This window comes from Cyprinus carpio, chromosome B3 (genome assembly GCF_018340385.1).
Source record: "Cyprinus carpio isolate SPL01 chromosome B3, ASM1834038v1, whole genome shotgun sequence".
In the NCBI taxonomy this organism is placed as follows: domain Eukaryota; kingdom Metazoa; phylum Chordata; class Actinopteri; order Cypriniformes; family Cyprinidae; genus Cyprinus; species Cyprinus carpio.
The window spans coordinates 35650856-35670770 of NC_056599.1; the positions used below are offsets into that span (position 1 = coordinate 35650856).

At 43.4% G+C, this 19915-nt stretch overlaps 2 protein-coding genes across 2 annotated transcripts in view; one reads left to right on the top strand and one right to left on the bottom strand.

Annotated features, from left to right (window-relative positions):
- LOC109103121 (stonustoxin subunit alpha-like) overlaps window positions 1-11462 on the top strand; it is a 45328-nt gene extending 33866 nt beyond the window's left edge. Inside the window, exons 5-6 of the mRNA XM_042721321.1 lie at window positions 10478-10524; window positions 10608-11462. Coding sequence (XP_042577255.1) covers window positions 10478-10524; window positions 10608-11149 — 589 coding nt within the window. The 3' untranslated portion in view covers window positions 11150-11462. The remainder of the gene's footprint in view (window positions 1-10477; window positions 10525-10607) is intronic.
- The window catches only part of LOC109083723 (NLR family CARD domain-containing protein 3-like), a 356997-nt gene that overhangs the window by 196788 nt on the left and 140294 nt on the right, over window positions 1-19915 (bottom strand). The gene's annotated exons all lie outside the window — the stretch shown is intronic.

The window sequence follows — 19915 nt, forward strand, 5'->3', positions numbered from 1 at the left end:
ATAAACCGATGGGCAAGATCTGATATTATCTGAACGTATGACATAGTAGTGCAAGAATAAGCAACTTTGGGCTCTTGTTTAAATAAACAAAATTGTTCTATTATTGTGTGTTTTAACTACTTTTTGGTTAGTTTATATTAATGGGGGCCCGGTACCACACCTCAAGGACATCGATTCAGATGATATATTTAAAGGGATTTGTTGTCCGTTTTATGTACTTTTAAATCGTTATTGTGAGTAGGATTTATTTCTTCTGCATCTCATCCAACGCCTCCTCTTTTGGCTGGTTCCAAAACTTCATTTTAAGAGCTGGTACAAGCGGAGGCTTGAGCCGCTGATAGCATTCTAACGCAGTTATTAATGAAGTTATTAGAAAGAGAGCGAGAGAACTACCACATGCTCAAAATTGTTCAAAAATATGTTTTATTTTGGAAATATACTGTATAAAACAGATGAAAATAATCCCAAACTTTAGCTTGCATTGTTTGTGCATGGATGTATGTATTGTTAAAAACCTGTAGAACAATCCAAATACAATAATATTTAAAAGTTTTTGTAAAATAATATGCATATTTTGTGCTGCACTTGCAAGAGAAACCCTTGTAGTACCTTTATGGACTGTGAAACCAGCTGTATCTCTTTTATTTTTAGGTTGGCAAACTAGTTCGTGTTTTAGTAATGTGTGTCTCATTTTAAGAGATGTGTACATTTGTGCAGTCAAAATGTGTTGAACAGTTCGAGAAGGGAACCGGCGACCAGGGGCGCTGTAAGGGGAGGGAAGGTTAGGACGATTTCAAGGGCCCAGCGTTACAGGGGGCACCACGAGGGGGGAAGCAATTTCTAATGAGGGAAACCCCCCCCACTGCGTTTTTTTACCGCGGGTAACACGGAATGTGATTTCTACCGAGGGGGACCCTAAAATATTAGAACCAACAGCATTGTGCATATAGTGTGATTGTGCTTCTGGTGATTCTCGAAAGTGTCCCAGCTCTGCTCCTAGCTCTCCACCAGATCTGACGCCGTCCCCTGGCGCACTCAGTTCGTCCCACCTGTAATAAAACAAACAAACAAAAACACCACAAATAAAATCCTCAGCCGCAAAATATCAACTTAGATATTGTGAAATTTTTATTAACTGAAAACTGGAATGCAAAAAACAAATCACAATATTTTCACTTTAGACGAGTTTCACACGTTAAAAGTAACATGTGGGCTATGGTGGAAACAAAGTGCACCACATTATTCATTGAACACTTATTTCATGTATTCAGATGAAAGTTTACAATATTATCAAATTATTCACAAGCAGACTGTTTTTGAGTAGAGCCCCAGATACAGTCTACACTGTTTTAACATCACGAACCCTAGCTATACAGAGTATTTAGTAAAACAAGTAAAATCAAATTAAGTGCATTTTTATTAAACCAAGTAAAAAAAAAAATCACAACCTATCACAAAAGCTCAGTGAATCTCTACCAGAAGTGACAGTGCAGTGTAGCAGATGAACAATTTCTTAGCAATGTTTCAATAATTAGCTGGATCCTTGATGACTCTATGAGGGGAAAGAAGAATATCACGCGATTACTGAAAAGTTCTCTAAAAAAGCAGGATTTAAGTTTTATACCATTTCTTTAAACCAGTGGTTCTCAAACTTTTTGTACCAACCACTTCAGAAAATATTTGTCTCTCTGATTACCACCATAATGACGAACATTAAATTTCAGCAGCGTAGTAGGCCTAACTATTCAGCTACAGTTAAAAAATGATGCAGTTTTATTCCTAATAAGAATATGTATTGTTGTCAGCCACTTTAACATTGTAAATACACAGTTTGAACACTGCACTGTGCTTACATACAGGTAAATGAAAACTTAAAGTTTAAATTAAAACGTGTTATAACAAAAGTTATATAACTTAAATGTAAAAAAAAAAAAAACTTACTCAAAGATTAAATTAAAACGTATTAACATTAATATTTAATTTAGTGATTCCTCTGTGTACCACTAGAGGGAGCCTGAGTACCACTAGTGCTACTCGTACAGCACTTTAAGAATCACTGCTTTAAACAATCTTAATTCAATTAAATGGTACCGACATCTGCAATTATATATTTCAGAAAACACGAAGAGTGTGTTATCTTTTATAAGATTAAAAATATATATAACACACCTAATGCATGGTATTCATATCAGGAAAATGTGGAAAAATCTCTAAAAGACAGACATAAACACATAATTGACCAGCAACACAACATCAGATGAGCAGCTAACTTGAGCATCTGTGACAAAGCAATACAAAAATACACACACAGGTATTTATCTTCTGCAGGACACATGTCCTTGTTACACATTTGTAAACTCTGGTAACGTTATACTTTACTATTTTCAAAAGATAATAAAGATAGAGATATTCTTACCTCATTTTGCCAGTATGTTTGCAGGACCTCGTAGAACACATCTGACCCTTCTTGTGTTCACATTAGTGTTTGTTCTCCATTGACGTCACGACTCAAATTCGCTCAAAAAATAAAAATTAAATATTAAATAATTCGGGACTGACCGAGCAGTTTCAACGAGCAGCAGCTCACAGTCAGCTGCCTCACTCACAGAAAGACGTTAATAACCGTCATATTTTCAAATGTAGAAAGGCGCGAACCGTTTCATTGTCCAGTTTCCCGGATGACAGCCAGATTAACCAATCATGATCAAAGCAATAAAGAAGAACAACCAATATGAATTGTTTCAGTGTGATAACACAGGGGTTCCCAAACTTTTAAGCCCGCGACCCCCGTGATAAATGCGCTGCTGCCCCGCGACCCCGCACCTCCCCCACCCCACCTCAATAACCCCTTTTGGAGCCTCCAAACACCTTTAACTTTAGCAAACAGCGGGATACGTTGTGTTGCTGCGCGTGATGTACGTACGTAACTTGATTGTGATTGACGCTGACATAATCTCGTAATGTCTGGGACAAAATTACAAATTGAATTAAAAAAAAATTAACCCTTTCACACGTAAGTTTAAAATATTCTGGCTGATCCCCCAGCGTGAGTTTTTCAAGGCGATCGTTATTTAGATGTGTCACTTTATGGTTTCCATGGTGACGCGTCATGCTTGTCACGTGACACACGCCGAAGAAACAACAGAGCTGAATGAATGATGATCTGCTTTTGTCAATTTTTCCTTTTTTATTCAAAATATTCACAAAATTTGTTAGATATGGCATGAAATAGCTGATATTCCGATTTTCAAAATATAGGCAAGTGGAAGTGTTTTTGTTTGGTTTAAACACCTTTATAACGATCGCGTTAGTTAAGCTGTATGCGCGATGGGCGCCGCCATCTTAGTTTGTGCCGCAGACGCAGTTCAGAGAATCGGATCTGTTGGTTCCCTATCAAGGCGGTAACTCAACATTACGTCAGCTAAGACGTATATGGGAACTCCTCCCTTCTCCACTTTCGCTGAAATCTTATGGGCTAACACCAGCTGGGGACAGCTGGCCAATTGACGCGAAGCATGCAAATACTGACACGTCACCGGCAGTATAAAATGCATGGGCGCGAAAATTACGTCAGAATCTCTTTCTTTACTCACGCTAGAAGTCTTTTCTATTTCATCGTAGAAGTTGCATTAGAGGACTACTCACCCCTGTTTTTTCCTCTCCGCATCCGATGGCTGCTACATGCCAGATTTGCGCGGGTCCCATTGACCCGCCCGACCTTCACCAGTTCTGTGTCACCTGCCTGGGCCTCGCCCACGCGGAGGCGGCACTCACGGACGACACGTGCGCCCACTGCGCCGAGCTGCCAGTGCGCGCCCTCAGAGCCAGGAGAGAAGTGGCTCGGGCAACAGCAGGGATGAGGCCCACTGCCGCCAGCGAGCCGCTGGTGGGCCCTTCCCCCGCCCGAGGGTCGAGTTCGACGACGTCAACTTCGCGGGAAGTTAGCTTCCGCCCCCCCAACACCGTCGCGAACTTTTCGTCGCCTTCGAAGAAGCTGGCGAGGAAGACGACTACATGTCGCTCTCAGGCGTCGGAAAAGGATTGGGGGTCTCAGTCGGACCACCCCGACCAAGAGGGCCCTGCAGACCTCCAGGAGGAGCTCGTCAGGGTCCTCAGCAAGGCCGTCACGGAGCTGGGACCTCGCTTGGAACGCACCTGACGAGCCTGTGAAAAGTAAGCTGGACTCGTGGTTCCTCCAGTTGAGCCGCCGCCAGGCCGCACCGAGGAGAAGAACCCCGTTCTTCCCAGACGTGCACGAGCACGTGGTGAAGTCGTGGGCTGCACCCCAATCGGCGCGCACCCACTCTGCCACGCAGGCTATGTTTTGCACACGTGGACGGGCGCGGAAGCCCACGGGTATGTGCGCATGCCCCCCGTCGAGAGAGACTGTTGCCAGCGCACCTGTGCCAGTCTTCCTCTGCATTGTGTTCGGACCGCAGCCTGCCTTCTAAGCCGTGCAGATTCACGGCCCACCAGGGGACAAAGCCTATGCTGCTGCAGGGGAGGCAGTTTCTGCTCTTCACGCTATGGCTATACTGCAGGTGTTCCAGGCGAAACTGCTTCAATCCCTTGACGGCGGCGCAGTCGGCGCTGACGTCATCAGGGATCTGCGCGCGGCAACTGATCTCACTCTGATGGCTACTAAGCAGTCTGCTCAAGCCATCGGCCGTTCCATGGGGTTCATGGTCGTCCTTAACAGGCACCTGTGGCTTACCCTAGCTGACCTGAAGGATGCAGGACCGCAAGACGCTGTTAAAACGCTCCAGTCACTCCCTCCGGCCTCTTTGGTGACGCCGTGGAGTCGGTCCGAGCGTTTCTTCGAGAGACGCAGAAGCGCGCCAAGGCGATGAGCCACGTGATGCCCCGTCGCTCACTCCAGTCACCATCTGCGAGGTCCCGCTCTTCTTCTGCGCCTCGCCAGGCTCAGGGTCTCCGGCAAAAGCCCGCCGTGGCGCCCCCGCCCCGAACCGGACGCTCGTTTCGGCCGAAGCAAGCAGTGGTCAGGGCCTGGAAGGAAACGTCAGGGTCAGAGGGGGAGCCCGCGCCGCGAGAGAGCCAGCGCGCCATCCCCCCACCCGGCACTACCAAGCCATCTTCCTGACGGGCCGTTAAGGAGGAAGAGAGAGCGCGCTGGAGGCCCCGCCACCAACGCCCATGTTCAAGAGCATCATGTTCCCCCATGTTCCTAACGGGCGACGAATGCTATGTGGGTTTAAATGCTGTTTGTGTGAATTACACAATAAAAACATATATCCGTCCACAAAAAGAGCTTTTTCTTCCTCTTGCACCCCACACTGTGTCACTCGCCCTGTCTCAGAGCAGCGCAGAGCCACAACCCATGATTATAATGGCCTCTCGAGGGCGCTAGAGTGCCAACACCACACAATGCCCACCGCGAGCCGCCCTCCCGCCAGTGATTCTAGCCTCGCAGGGACGGGGCGCCGTCAAAACACACCATCAGTGGTTACGGTGGCCGTAGAGCTAACGCATCCGCTGTGTCATTTCCTGGACGCGTGGAGAGCTATCCCGGCGTTTCACCGTGGATACTGGGAATAATTCAGCACGGATATTCTCTTCAGTTCAAACGCAGACCTCCCCGCTTCAATGGCGTGGTCCCGTCACTGACTATGCCCAAAAACCTTCCCGTTCTGAGACAGGAAGTTCTCAGTCTGCTCGAGAAAGGAGCGATAGAGCGCATCCCTCCGATCCGAACGAGCAGGAAAGCGGCTTCTACAGCCGCTACTTTGTGTTGCCAAAGAAAGATGGTGGACTCCGTCCGATTCTGGATCTGAGACCCATCAACCGAGCACTTTCACAAGCGCGCGTTCAGAATGACAACGCTTCCCTCGAAACAGATCTTGGCACAGATACGGCCCGGGGACTGGTTCGCCTCAGTGGATCTAAAAGACGCATACTTTCCATATTCAAATAGCGACGCGCCACAGGCGCTTCCTGAGGTTTGCTTTAGAAGGCACGGCTATCAGTATTCAGTGCTCCCCGTTCGGCCTCGCCCCTCCGCCCCCCGCACATTTTCAAAGTTGTGTGGGACGCAGCGCTTTCTCCCCTCAGATCGAGCGGAATGCGCATCTTGAATTATCTGGACGATTGGCTGATTTTAGCCCACTCAAAGGATGTGCTAATCAGTCACGTGGAACACTGCTTCGCCATTTGGGATACGCTGGGACTGCGTGTGAATATGCAGAAGAGCGTGTTTTTTACCGAGCCGGACTATAACATATCTGGGAGTATGTTTGGACTCGATGGCGATGCGAGCTCATCTCTCTCAAGAGCGAATAGAGGCAATTTTCATCGACTCTGCGTGTTTGTTTCAGACCGGGCAGGTCGGTTTCACTGAGGGAATTTCAGAGGCTTTTGGGACTGATGGCGGCGGCTTCTTCGTGTGCCATCTGGGTCTGCTGCATATGCGGCCGCTCTACAGTTTTGGCTGAAGACCCGAGTTCCGCCGAGGGGCGTGGTATTCAGGCCACAAGCGCATTACGGTCACTCACAGTTGCGTCAGCACTCTGAGACCGTGGAGCAGCCCGGATATGTCCAGCCCAGGAGTTCCTTTGGGTATAGTGACGCAGCGCACCGTGGTCTAGACGGACGCGTCGACAGCAGGCCTGGGGAGCAGTATGCCTGGGCGTTTCCTGCCTCAGGCCTGTGGTCGGTAGTCACAGAGAAGGTGGCCACATAAACCGTTTGGAATTGGAAGCGGTGTCCTTAGCCCTACAAGCCTTTCGGTCGAAATTGGAGCGGCAACATGTACTGATTCGAACCGACAACACGTCTGTGGTCTCGTACATAAATCGCCAGGGCGGCGGGGCGTTCCCCAGCTCTTTTCAAACAGGGCAGCGAGTCTCCTGTTGTGGGCGGACCGACACTTTCTCTCCATAAGAGCGGCGCACATCCCCGGTATCCTGAACCGTGGAGCAGACATGCTTTCGAGGAACGGGATTCCTCAAAGAGAGTGGAGGCTTCACCCAGGATCAGTTCAAATGATTTGGGATCGATTCGGGAGGGCGGAAGTGGATTTGTTTGCCACAAGCAAGCGAGAACACGTCACTGTCAGGCGTTCTTCTCGCTATCCACTCACTCCCCGCTGCCGGGAGATGCTCTGACATCGCGTTGGCGTGAAGCCAGACTTTACGCGTTCCCTCCGGTGAGATTCTGCCTATGGTGTTGTGCAAAATTCAGGAAGGAGAGAGCGTCAGTTATACTCGTGGCCCCCGAACTGGCCGAATCAGCCCTGGTTCGCGACGACCTGAGAGAGTTAGTGGTGGCTCCCCCATGGCAAAATTCCCCTCAGAAAGGGACCTGCTGTCTCAGGCGAACGGCACGATATGGGCACCCCCAGCCCCCCGGGCTGTGGAACCTTCATGTGTGGCCGCCTGCGTGGACCCTAAATGAGCGGGACGCACTGCATTCACGAGTGCTGAGCACACTTAACGGAGGCAGCGCAAGCGCCGTCTACCAGGCGCCTGTACGCTCTGAAATGGGGAGTTTTCACAAAATGGTGTCAGGACATTGGTATTGACCAGGGGACCTGTTCCGTGTCGGATGTTTTGCGCTTTCTACAGCACAGATTGGATTGCGGAAGGTTTGCCATCCACGCTGAAGGTGTATGTGGCCGCTATTTGCTGCTTTTTCGTTCCCCGGTTGACGGGCAATCGATCGGTAAGCACGCTCTAGTTATCAGTTTTTCTCAGGGGAGCGAGGAATTGTGTCCTTCACGGCCGCCCTCCGTTACCGCCGTGGGACCTAGCTCTAGTTTTGAGGGCTCTATCTCTACCACCGTTCGAGCCCTTAGCTTCGATTGCGGTTAAGGAGCTTTCCCTGAAGACGGCCTTGCTTCTTGCTCTCGCCTCGGCGAAGCGCATTGGAGACCTACACGCGTTTTCGGTGAACGACGATTGCATATGTTTCGGACCTGGCGACTGTAATGTCACTCTCCGGCCGAGACCAGGTTACGTGCCTGAAGTCACTCAATACACCGTTCAGAGCACAGGTTGTTTCCCTGCCCGCCTTATCTGCTGAGCCGCCAGCCTCGCATGACGGCTGATGCTCAGAGCACTGTCTGCCCTGTTAGGGCTTTTGCGGACATATGTGGATCGCTCGGCCGCCTTTCGTCAGTCGGACCAGCTGTTCGTGTGCTTTGGTGGATGTAATAAGGGACTGCTGTTTCAAAACAGAGACTTTCTCACTGGATTGTGGACGCTATTACGTTGGCTTACGAATGCCAGGGGAAAGATTGTCCCCTCAACATCAAAGCTCATTCCGTGAGGGCAATTGCTTCCTCATGGCCTGGGCTAGAGGTATGTCTATCCAGGATTTATGTCTTGCTGGCTGGCTGGTCTTCCCAGAATACATTTGCCAGGTTTTTACAAGCTGGATGTACCCTCTGTAGCGTCACATGTACTTTCGGTGAGTTAAAGTTTCATTCATATGTTGTGAACTGTTATAACCAGCTATACAGTAGTTACCACAGCTGCTAACTCTGTGTTATGGTTTATAAGATTATGCAGTTTTCACCGTCACCGCAAACGCTGTCGACTCTGTGTTTAACTCTCATGCTTGAGTGCTCATTGTGTTGTGTCTGCCCTAGTCAGTGCAGCCTTCATGGTCATTGCATGAAGATATGCAAATTTTGCTAGGGTCGGAGCAGATGTTTCATTGTCTAGTTTTCCGCCTATCAGATGCGAGTACTCTTAGCGACGCGGCTATTGGCTGGAACTGTCTCGCTTATGTGTGGGTGTGATTGACCCCGTTCAGGGCTTATCTTCACTGCTCTCACGGCGGGATTTAATACGGTTCCCATATACGTCTTAGCTGACGTAATGTTGAGTTACGCCTTGATAGGGAACGCCTCCGGTTACTATCGTAACCTCGGTTCCCTGAGAGGCGGGAACGAGACATTACGTTAGCCGCCGTGGTTGCTGTTTGATCAGCTGTGCTAGCGTTTCAGTCGTGATTCTGACGTAATTTTCGCGCCCATGCATTTTATACTGCCGGGTGACGTGTCAGTATTTGCATGCTTCGCGTCAACTGGCCAGCTGTCCCCAGCTGGCGTTAGCCCATAAGATTTCAGCGAAAAGTGGAGAAGGGGAGGAGTTCCCATATACGTCTTAGCTGACGTAATGTCTCGTTCCCGCCTCTCAGGGAACCGAGGTTACGATAGTAACCGGAGGCGATTTACAACACGTGAATTCATCCACTTCTCCCGAAATACATAAAAGTAAGTGGCTGTTGAACTGGGAGAATAATAGAGTAAACTTTAAAGTTACTTACACAATGTGTATCTGATATGCATAAAAACGTGTCTAATTATAATGGAAAAGGATTATTATTGCCTCGTCCTTTGACATCAGTGTGTTATTTTACAAACTCTAAATGTATTGTTTTTTTAGTACTTATATGTCTGAAACCTAAAGTAAACCATTATGTGGTTGAAAACACTGAAAAGTTGTGATGACAGCTCTGAGCGCGCCTGTCTCTGGCTCAGCGCCAGCCAACGCGCGAGAGCACATTTGAATTTCACGTCATGCACTGACCGGTGTGATCGTACACTCCAGGGACCAGCCTAGACTGAACACAACGGTGTGATTGTACGTGCGAAAGGGTTAAATTAATTGCAACAAAAATATATAGGGCCTTTTTTTATAGAAATCATCTCGACCCCTGCGCCGGGGTCCCCCCACTTTGGGAACCACTGTGATAACAAAGCGAAATGTATTTAGTTTTATTGTTCTTAATGATGATAATATTTAACATATACCTTTAGATTTTAGAATAGGTTTCATGATCAAAATATTGTAAAATGCTATTAAAATAATAAAAAAGATCTTAATTTAATATTAATTTATTTTGTATGCTGTTGAAGACATTAAGCTGATTCAACATACAGATCTTATTAAAAAAAATTATGTTGATTCACAAGTGTTTTTGTTAACCTTTTTCAACCATTTAGCACTAAACATTTTTTAGTCGGTCATGTGCGGGCTGGGGGTACTTCTTTCGTCAACTATCTTGTTCTGATAGTGTCAGCTTTTGAAAACCTCTCCGATAAAACATTTCTTTCAAGAGGAATAGTGATCTCAAAACCTTGTTGTTACATTTATTATCCAAGAAATTATAATTGTCAATAAACAAATCATACAGAGGAATATTGTAAGATAACTTAAAAAAAATATAAAAAATACACGAAAAAATCTCACACATAAAAAAAAAATCATCTCTATGAACAATCCACATTAAATCTCAAAATTATCATAACATAAATTATCACAACATATTACCCTCTTCATTTATTGAATGTGTTTTCAGAGGTGTGATATTTGAACGATTGGCAGCGTGTACAAATGTTTCATGAATCTCAAGTTCATTTGTGTCCACATATCTGAGCTCATTTTTACATCAGAGTGTGTCTCTCTGTGTGTGTGTGTGTGTGTGTGTGTGTGTGTGTGTGTGTGTTTTCTAGTGTGGATCATGGAGGAGAGTTCAGGATCACATCAGGGCTCCACAAATGTAAGTCCACACACACACACACAGTTTTCTTGTTTGTAGTTTAGTTGTAAATGTGTGTGTTGTAATGTGTGTGTTGTGTTCAGACGCCTGTGATCTCACACTGGATCCAAACACAGAAAACAATGAACTCGTTCTGTCTGAGGAGAACAGAAAGGTGACGCATGTCTCTGAGCGACAGTCATATCCTAATCATCCGGACAGATTTGATGGGTGGTGTCAGGTTCTGTGTTCAGAGAGTCTGACTGGACGCTGTTACTGGGAGACTGAATGGAGTGGAGATGGAGCTGAAATATCAGTGTCTTATAAAGAAATCAAGAGGAAAGGAGGGAGTGATGACTGTTTGTTTGGATGTAATGTGAACTCCTGGAGTCTGATCTGCTCTGGTCACAGATTCACTGCTCGTCACAATTGTAAAGACACTGAGATCTCTTCTGCTTCAGGCTCCTGTAAGAGAGTAGCAGTGTTTCTGGACGAGTCGAGCGGCTCTCTGTCCTTCTACAGCGTCTCTGACACACTCACACACTTACACACATTCACACACACATTCACTCAACCGCTACACGCTGGATTTTACCTTGGTTATTATACAAACTCTTCAGTGTCTCTGTGTCACATTAAACATTAAACACACAGACTCTCTCTCTCTCTCTCTCTCTCTCTCTCTCTCTCTCTCTCTCTCACACACAGACACACACACACTGATAAATATGTGTAAAATAAAATGTCATATTTACTCTGTTGTATCGTATTTCTCAGACTGTATTTCCAGGAGTTCATTTAATTTTAGTGTAATAGAATTCAGAATAAAATTACTTCATCATCATCATCATCATCATCATCATTATTACATGTTTGTAACCAGCAATGAAAAGCAGTGATAGAGAAAAAAAAAGTGTTTATGCAACTCTACTTCAGATAAATTCTTTTGAAACATTTAATCGTCTGCAGCCTCTTCATTTTAGGAAAATCAATGTAATATATTGCTGTTCAATAATATTTTTGGATTATTTTGATACTTTGAATATTTATAAAAAAATTTCATGAGCCATTTTTTTTCCATTAAAATTAATTAAACTCAGTCACTTCATTTTTGGGTCCCATTTGTTAATGAAATCTTCATGAAAATGTTTTTTCATCAGGAAAATCATATATATAATCATATTTTTCTTAAATGATATTTTTCGATTATTATTTTACATTTTGAGAGGATTTTATGATAATATGCAATATTTATAAAATTATTATTAGCAATTTTTTCCATTAAAATTAATTAAACTCTAAGCCCCTTCATTTTTGCTTCACATCTGTTAATGAAATATAAGTGTTTTCTTTTTCTTTCTTTTCTTTTTCTGTTTCTTTTTATTATTATCAGAAAAATCAATGTAATATATTTATGTTCAATAATAATAATAATAATCTTAGTGTTTTTTTTCTTTTCTTTTCTATTAATATCAGGAAAATCAATGTAATATATTTCTGTTCAATAATAATAATGATAATAATAATAATCTTAGTGTTTTTTTCTTTCTTTTCTTTTTTTTATTATCAGGAAAATCAATGTAAAATACTTATATTCAGTAATAATAATAATAATAATAATCTTAGTGTTTTTTCTTTCTTTTTTTATTATCAGGAAAATCAATGTAATATATTTATGTTCAATAATATTTTTTAATTATTATTTTACATTTTGAGGGTATTTTATGATACTGTGCAATATTTATACCATTTTTCATGAGCTCTTTTTGTTTCCGTTAAAATTAATTAAACTCTGAGTCACTTCATTTTTGCTTCACATCTGATAATGAAATCTATGTGTGTTTTTGTTTGTTTTTGTTTGTTTTTTGTTGTTGTTGTTTTTCTTTTCTTTTTTCTTTATTTTTTTATTATCAGGAAAATCAATGTAATAAACATTTGGTAATAAAATCTAAGTGTTTTTTATTTTTTATTTTTCATCAGGAAAATCAGTGTAATATATTTCTGTTCAATATTATTATTATTTTAGATTTTATGATACTATACAATATTTATACATTTTTTGTTAGCTTTTCTTTCCATTAAAATTAATTAAACTCTAAGCCTCTTCATTTTTGCTTTACATCTGTTAATGAAATCTAAGTGTTTTCTTTTCTTTCTTTTCTCTTTCTTTTTTTTTATTATCAGGAAAATCAATGTAATATATTTCTGTTCAATAATATTTTTTAATTATTATTTTAAATTTCAAGGGGATTTTATGATACTATGCAATATTTATATATTTTTTCATGACCTATTTTTCTTTTTTTCGATTAAAGTTAATTAAACTGAGTCGCTTCATTTTTGGTATTGAAATCTAAAAGTTTTTTTTTTTCTCATCAGGAAAATCAATGTTATATATTTTTGTTCAATAATATTTTTTGATTATTATTTTAAATTTAAAAATATTTAATGATGCTATGCAATATTTATATAAAAAATTGTATTAGCTGTTTTTCCATTAAACTCTAAGCCCCTTCATTTTTGGTTAATGAAATCTAAATGAAATTTTGTTAATGAAAACTAAGTGTTGTTGTTGTTGTTGTTGTTTGGTTGTTTGTTTGTTTGCTAGTTTTAATTATCAGGAAAATCAATGTAATATATTTCTACCTGTCTTTGATTTTAATTTCATTCATTGACCTTTGTTCAGCTCGAATGTACCAATTCAGCTAAGTTGATTTTAAGGAAATCTGAGATTTAATTAAATCAGTTTGTTTATTCATTCTTCCTTTTGGTTTCCTATGGCTATTAGGATCTTTTTATTTTACTTTTACCTTATTTTAGTTTGTTTGACCATCACCTTCTTCCCTCTCGGTATAGGATTATAGCAGTTCTAGCAACTGGCGTATCCTTAATGAGCGTACAGGTTATTAGTAGCCTAATTCCTGTCTCTGCTCTACCCCTCTTTACTTCTCAGCACAAGGCTATTACATAAGGGACAGTTACCATTCATTATGCTATAGCCCCTGAGAGATCTAGAAACATATCATATTGTTTATGTTTATATACCTTGAGTCTTTCGATGTGTCCCTGCTAGCTAAGCTAACAGTCTCTCTAGGTCTATGACCCTGCTGCAGCATTCCTTTGACCAACTGACAACTGCTTAGTCATATCTCCTAGCTTAAACTAAATAAGGAAAGCCCTTCCTTCTCCCTCTGTCTCTTTCTGATTTTATTTCGGTTTTGTTTTATTTGATACCTTCATAGTGACCAAACCTGTGAACCATCAGTGCTTTGAGTAATAGTTTGACCACATGTATAGCCCGGTCATCAGATGACCCCTGCTTACAGCCCCATCAACAAAGTTACTCAAACTCTCTCTTTGTGTTCAGGAACACAAAAACATAGCACCCTGCCTCACTAGCTGCCCCTCAGCAGCTATTCACACCTTACACGGCCTACACAGCCGTTCCACATACAGATAGATTAACACCTCTGTACGTACTTGCATGTGCCTTCTCTTTCTCTCTCTCTCTCTCTCTGGTGTTCCCACAAGTGTGACAGTATAGGGCCTTTCGCACAGCAGGAACCTTTTCATAGTTCCAGAACTCATTTTGGAACTACCCACTTTTGGGCATTTTCGCACCGCAGGAACTAGGTGTGATTTTAGTACCGGACTGCCTTTTTCGAGAACCAAATTAGCTCCTACTCCAGAGCAGGGTCTAACCAGCACAACTGGTACTACCCGTGACATAAGTAGACACTGACTGGCCAGACGTGTTTGAAAACGCCCTCACCCGCCATGATTTAAAATGCCGTGTAACATACTGTAAATATTCTGTCAACTTATTTCACAAGTATGATGAACAGTGATAAATATACGGATGCTGAAGTGAAGGTACTTGTAGCAAATGTCGCACTGCCAGTTGTTGTTGGAGATTCTTAGTCCTCCTTTTCGTTCTTTCAATCGCTTTATGTATACTTCGACATTCCATGTCCATTATTGTGAATCCCGCGAGTCACAACAAAAACAAAGCTCCGATCACAGCATCCTCCAACCTCCTGTTGTTAATTTTATTCTTCTTTGTTAACATTGTTGAACGCCGCGCACAAATGACGTCTCTGTCGAATGGCTTATGTTACATCCTAGTACACGCTCTCGGTGCGAATGCAACCCTTTAAATGGAACTGGGAAATAGTTAGCGCAAAATCGTACCAGTACTTTATTACTTTACATTTAGTTCTGGAACTAAAGCGGTGCGAAAGGCCCTTATGTCTCAGACATTCCACAGACATCCAGCCCTGCCAGCTCACCAGGTCCACCTGGAAACCCAGCAGAGAACTGTGATGGACAACCCTACAGCCCAAAGCAGCCAACGACCTGCACGGCAGAGAAAGGAACAGCGAGACTGTGACACTACTGGACACCTGACACCCAGCCTGAACCACCAGGATCTTCTCCTGGGCCCACACTCTCAAGGGCCTCAGACGGGAGGTAAATGAACTGAACCATGCAGCAAGTCACAGAGTTCTAAAGGGGAACTGACACCTGCTTGACGAGAGAAGGCACAGAACAGATGCAAGAAACCTTACAGAATGGTGCAACAGAAAGAAATCTTTTTGGAGTTCATCACTCTTCAAACCCAGAAGAAGGTTATTGTGACTCCTACACCGCCGAACCTCCAAACCATGAAGACTTTCATCCGAGACTGCATCCGGACGCTTGTTCCAAGCCAAGGCAATGCAAGTATCATACATTTAACCAAACGAAACAGAGGTTTAGTATAAGCTATAGACCCCCTTATAAACAGCACTGATGGTTTAACTCAGGTGGTTAATGGACTCTTTTCATAGCTTCATTCTCTGGTTTTCCTGATAGTCTCATCCATCAAGTCTTATTTGCCCCTTCCCATGTATGAGTGATTGATTGATTGTTTGACAACAGGGTTTTTCCTGGGTCAAAATTGGTCTTCGGTGGTGGCTGACCGACATGGTCATCCACACACAGCAAAGAGTACTGTAGTACCCACATGATCCGCGAGCCCAATATTGACAATAAATGTTAAATTTAAAATAAATACAAAGAAACAGTTAGTGATTCTTTTCTTATCCTATTTATTCATGAAAAAACGATCACAGTCAGGCTAGATAGTAAAAGAAAGCGATTACAACTTATTTTACATGTAAACATCATCGATAACAAAGTATATTTGAAATGTCAAAGGTATCACTATTTATCTATTTACAAATTATGTAATTATTAGACACAGATATTACCTGTCACTCTCACTGTCATCCTTTCTTGCCCTCTTTGCAAAAAAAAGCTGTGATTTTTCCACGACTGGCTTTCACAGTTTTGAAAGATAAAATCCTTTTTTGATAGACCTGATAATTATTTTAGTATAATCATATTAATCAAAAAGTAGGATTAAAAACGTAGCGTTAAAAAGGTGTAATAGTGTAATTTCTTTACCATATAAAATTAGCAGCTAGCTAGCAACAGCTTGCTTTGTGTTTTGATCTAGTTTCATCTCACTCCAGTCTAACTTTAAACTAAATGAGTTTATAGGTAATTTACTACACAATGTCATAGGCCTATACATACTGTGGATTATTAAGGCTAAATTTTACTAAACACTCTTGCTAAATGGGGTAAGCACACTTACTTTCTCATTTCAGATGTGTTCTTCTAAGAAGTAATGATTTGTTATACACCGATTCAGACACTGACGGGCAGACCAATTGCTTTAATCATTCATTATAATGAATCGGCTCAAAGGAGTCATTAGGTCGCGAATCGGACTTTAGCGACGTGTTGTGTGTGAATCCTGGCTGTTAGGACATCGCGAAAGATTTGTCAACACACACACACACACACACACACACACACACACACACACAAACACTTCATAACTGGATAGATTTTTTTTTTTTTTTTTGCGTTTATTTAAAGTTATGTCAGCTGCATGTGCGGAATGCTTGTCACAAGTTGTAAGAGAAGATAAAGCAACTTTTTTTTTTTTGACTGCAATTCACACCCAGCGGTAATTCAGCAAAAATATTCTCCTAATGCACCACGTGAAACATGAATTCGGTCTTCCGACCTTTAGGATCAGTTGATTTTGTTGCGAGGGAGAGAGCAAAGACAGAGTGCGCGCGCGGGGGAGGGGCGCTGTACTCGTTCTCTCCTTCACTCTCTGCTTCACTCACAAAACACAATTACACATCAAATAAGGCTTTGGCGGGACAAAAAATCGTTTTGGCGGCCGCCAAAAAATTTTCAATGTAGGAAAAACCCTGGACAAGTTTGTGTTAGTTGTGTTTAGTTAATAAAACTCTTGTTCACAAAACACAATAAAATCATATTCTGCCTCAACTAAAAAAACTAACCTACAATTACGATTTTGATCCTTGCTACATGCTCTAATGCTTTAATACTGTATGAAAGTATTTTCTGTGGCCACGAAAATATCCTTTCGTAGAATTGATACTAACACTGAATGTTCGCTGGACAGCAGATTAGTTAAGGGCAATTTATTTCTGCTACAGCTAATACAAATAATTGTAATTAATCAAAATTAATTAAAAATAATTAAATACAACAATTCACAAACATTTCCCTTTTGATCTAATTTGCTACAGGCCAGAACGAACTTGAGATGGCACGCTCTCACAATCTGAAACCCGACACCAAACCGAAACTGAATCTGAACAAGACATGAGTTCCAGGATCCGAACACCATGAACACCATCCGGACACCATGCTCCAACATGAAACAAGGCACACAGACAAGAGAGCGCACTCGAGCACACTCGTAGCCACGCACTCACATAAAAACACAACATGATGGGAGTGTCAGGGCTCTGGTCACACAACCATGAATAAACTAGACCGAAGTGACAGAACCCTGACACTATCCCCTCCCCCAAGGGATGCCACCCAGCGTCCCTAATGAGGCACACCAAAACAAGACCAACAGACAACACAAGACAGGAAAAAATCAAAACACAGAGACAAAGAGGGGAGGGAGGGAGGGGACCAATGGATCAACCCAAAAAGTCATTAGAAGGGACCAGGGAGGGACAGGCAGTTCAGGAGTCCTGGTAGGAGGCCAGGGCAGAGCCGGAGGGATAAATCAGAGAAGCTCCATCCAAGCAGGAACCCCGGCGGACGGCCAGGGTGGGACAGGAGGAATGGACCAGTGAGGCTCCAGCAATTCAGGAGACCTGGCTGAGGGCCAGGGTGGGACCGGAGGAACGGACCAAGGAGGCTCCGCCAGTCTTGGAATCCTGGCTGAAGACTGAGGTGGAGCCGACTGGGCAGGCAGCAAGGACAGAGCCGACATCAAGGATGGAGCTGGCAGGACAAGGAGCCTGAGCGGCTCTGGCAGGCCAAGAAACTTATGTGGTGCCGGCAGGGCGAGGAGCTTGGGAGGCGCCAGGAGGGCAAGACACATGGGTGGAGAAGAAGCTTGGGCGGCTCTGGGACAGCCTCCAGGCCTTTAAGGGTGGAGAAGACTTCTTCCTCCTCCGTTTCTGAGAGTGTGGCATTGTAGCTTTTATCAGCCACCTCTGGGGGCACTGCAACCTCTTCGGCCTACTCTGGGGGCGCTGCAACTTCGTTCGGCCACCTCTGGGGACATTGGAGCCTCTCCGGCAACCACCAGGGGCACTGCAGCTTCATCGGCCACCTCTGGGGCCACTGCAACCTCTTCGGCCACCAGTGGGGGCGCTGCAGCTTCATCTGCCACCTCTGGGGGCGCTGCAGCCTCATCAGCCACCACCGGAGGCGCTGCAGCCTCATCAGCCTCCTCTGGGGGCACTTCAGCCTCTTCAGTCACCACCGGGGGTGCTGCAACCTCTTTGGCTGGCACTTCTGGAGGCGTTGCAGCATCATCAGCTGTCACAGGGGGCACTGCAGCCTCCTTAGCTTGGGGATGTGCCAGGAACTCCACAAATCCCCTGAATGTCAGGTGGTCCAGCCCCCTCATTCTTCCTCAATTGAGGGGCTCATCGAGGGGATAATTAAACAAGTCCTTGAGAGCTGCATCGTTGAACCCCAAGCCCTCTGCTGCACTCCTGAACTCAATGGCAAACTTCCTCAGGTCAGTCCCCTGTTGCAGGAGGAAGCTCAACACCTTGAAACGGAGAATGCGTTCGTAGAGGGGGCTGGAGAGAGTGGAGGTGAATGGGGCAAGCCCTTCCTCCGCTGAGTCCTCGTCGAGGCCAGTTCGTTCTGTCAGGGATGGGGGTGAAGGATGGAGCGAGGACTCAATGGTGCAGGAGAATAGGCTTTAATTAATAATAACATAAAATAAAACAAAACAAGCAAACCAAAACTGGAAAACAGGTTGGCAACAAGCTTGGTAAACCAGGACAAGGCAGGAAACCACTAAGGGGAAATATGACAATGAACTGGCACAGGACTGCAAACATAAGGAGAATAAATAGGGAGCAAATGAGGAGGGCAATAAGGGAAACACAGGTGGGGTAAATTAACCAATAATCAGGTAACAAGATAGGTGGGGTTAGACAATTGACATGAGAGCACATGGCACACAGGAAACTAAGACAAAAGCCATGTGCACATGCAAAACAAAAACACAAGCACATGGCCAGCAAAACAATCACAAGCCATAAGCTTGAACAAAACAAGACACAAACACGCAGCTAATGAGAATACTCATAAGCCACGTGTTCACACAAGACATGACAACATGAAAGCACGCAGCCAATGAACAAAGCAAACCACAACCAACGACGAAAGAAAAAAAACACCCAAAACAAAATCCTCCTGAAAAAAAACAAAAAACGAATACAAAAAAGAAAACAGCCAGAGCGAATTTGAGACCGACAGAACAGAACATGTAGCGTGAGTGTCCGAACCCCGACAACAAACTGAAATTGAGTCTGAACAAGACATGAGTGCCGGGATCCGAACACCATGCTCCAACATGAAACAAGGCACGCAGACAAGAGAGTGCACTCAAGCACACTCGAAGCCACGCACTCACATAAAAACATGACAAGATGGGAGCGTCAGGGCTCTGTCACAAAACCATGAATAAACCAGACCGAAGTGACAGAAATTTTACAGAACTAGTGCATCCTTTGTATAATGTTTTAACAGCTTTTGAAAAATACTTGCCCAATCCGAAAAATTTAATAATTTTAAACAAAAAATCATGTACTATAGTGTCGAAAGCCTTATGGAAATCAACAAATAATATAAGACTATTATTTGTAATGATGACAGATTTAATAATTCTTGGGAAGTTAAATTTTCTTTACTAGACAGAACCAGTGATCCGCATACAAAGTGATGCCATAGTTTCCCCTCTCTGTTGCTTTGCTATGTATTTGTGTATATTTACTGAAGAAGGTGGTGAGTGATCTTGCTAAGCAATTTGACAACATTATAGGAAATATTTTTGGTG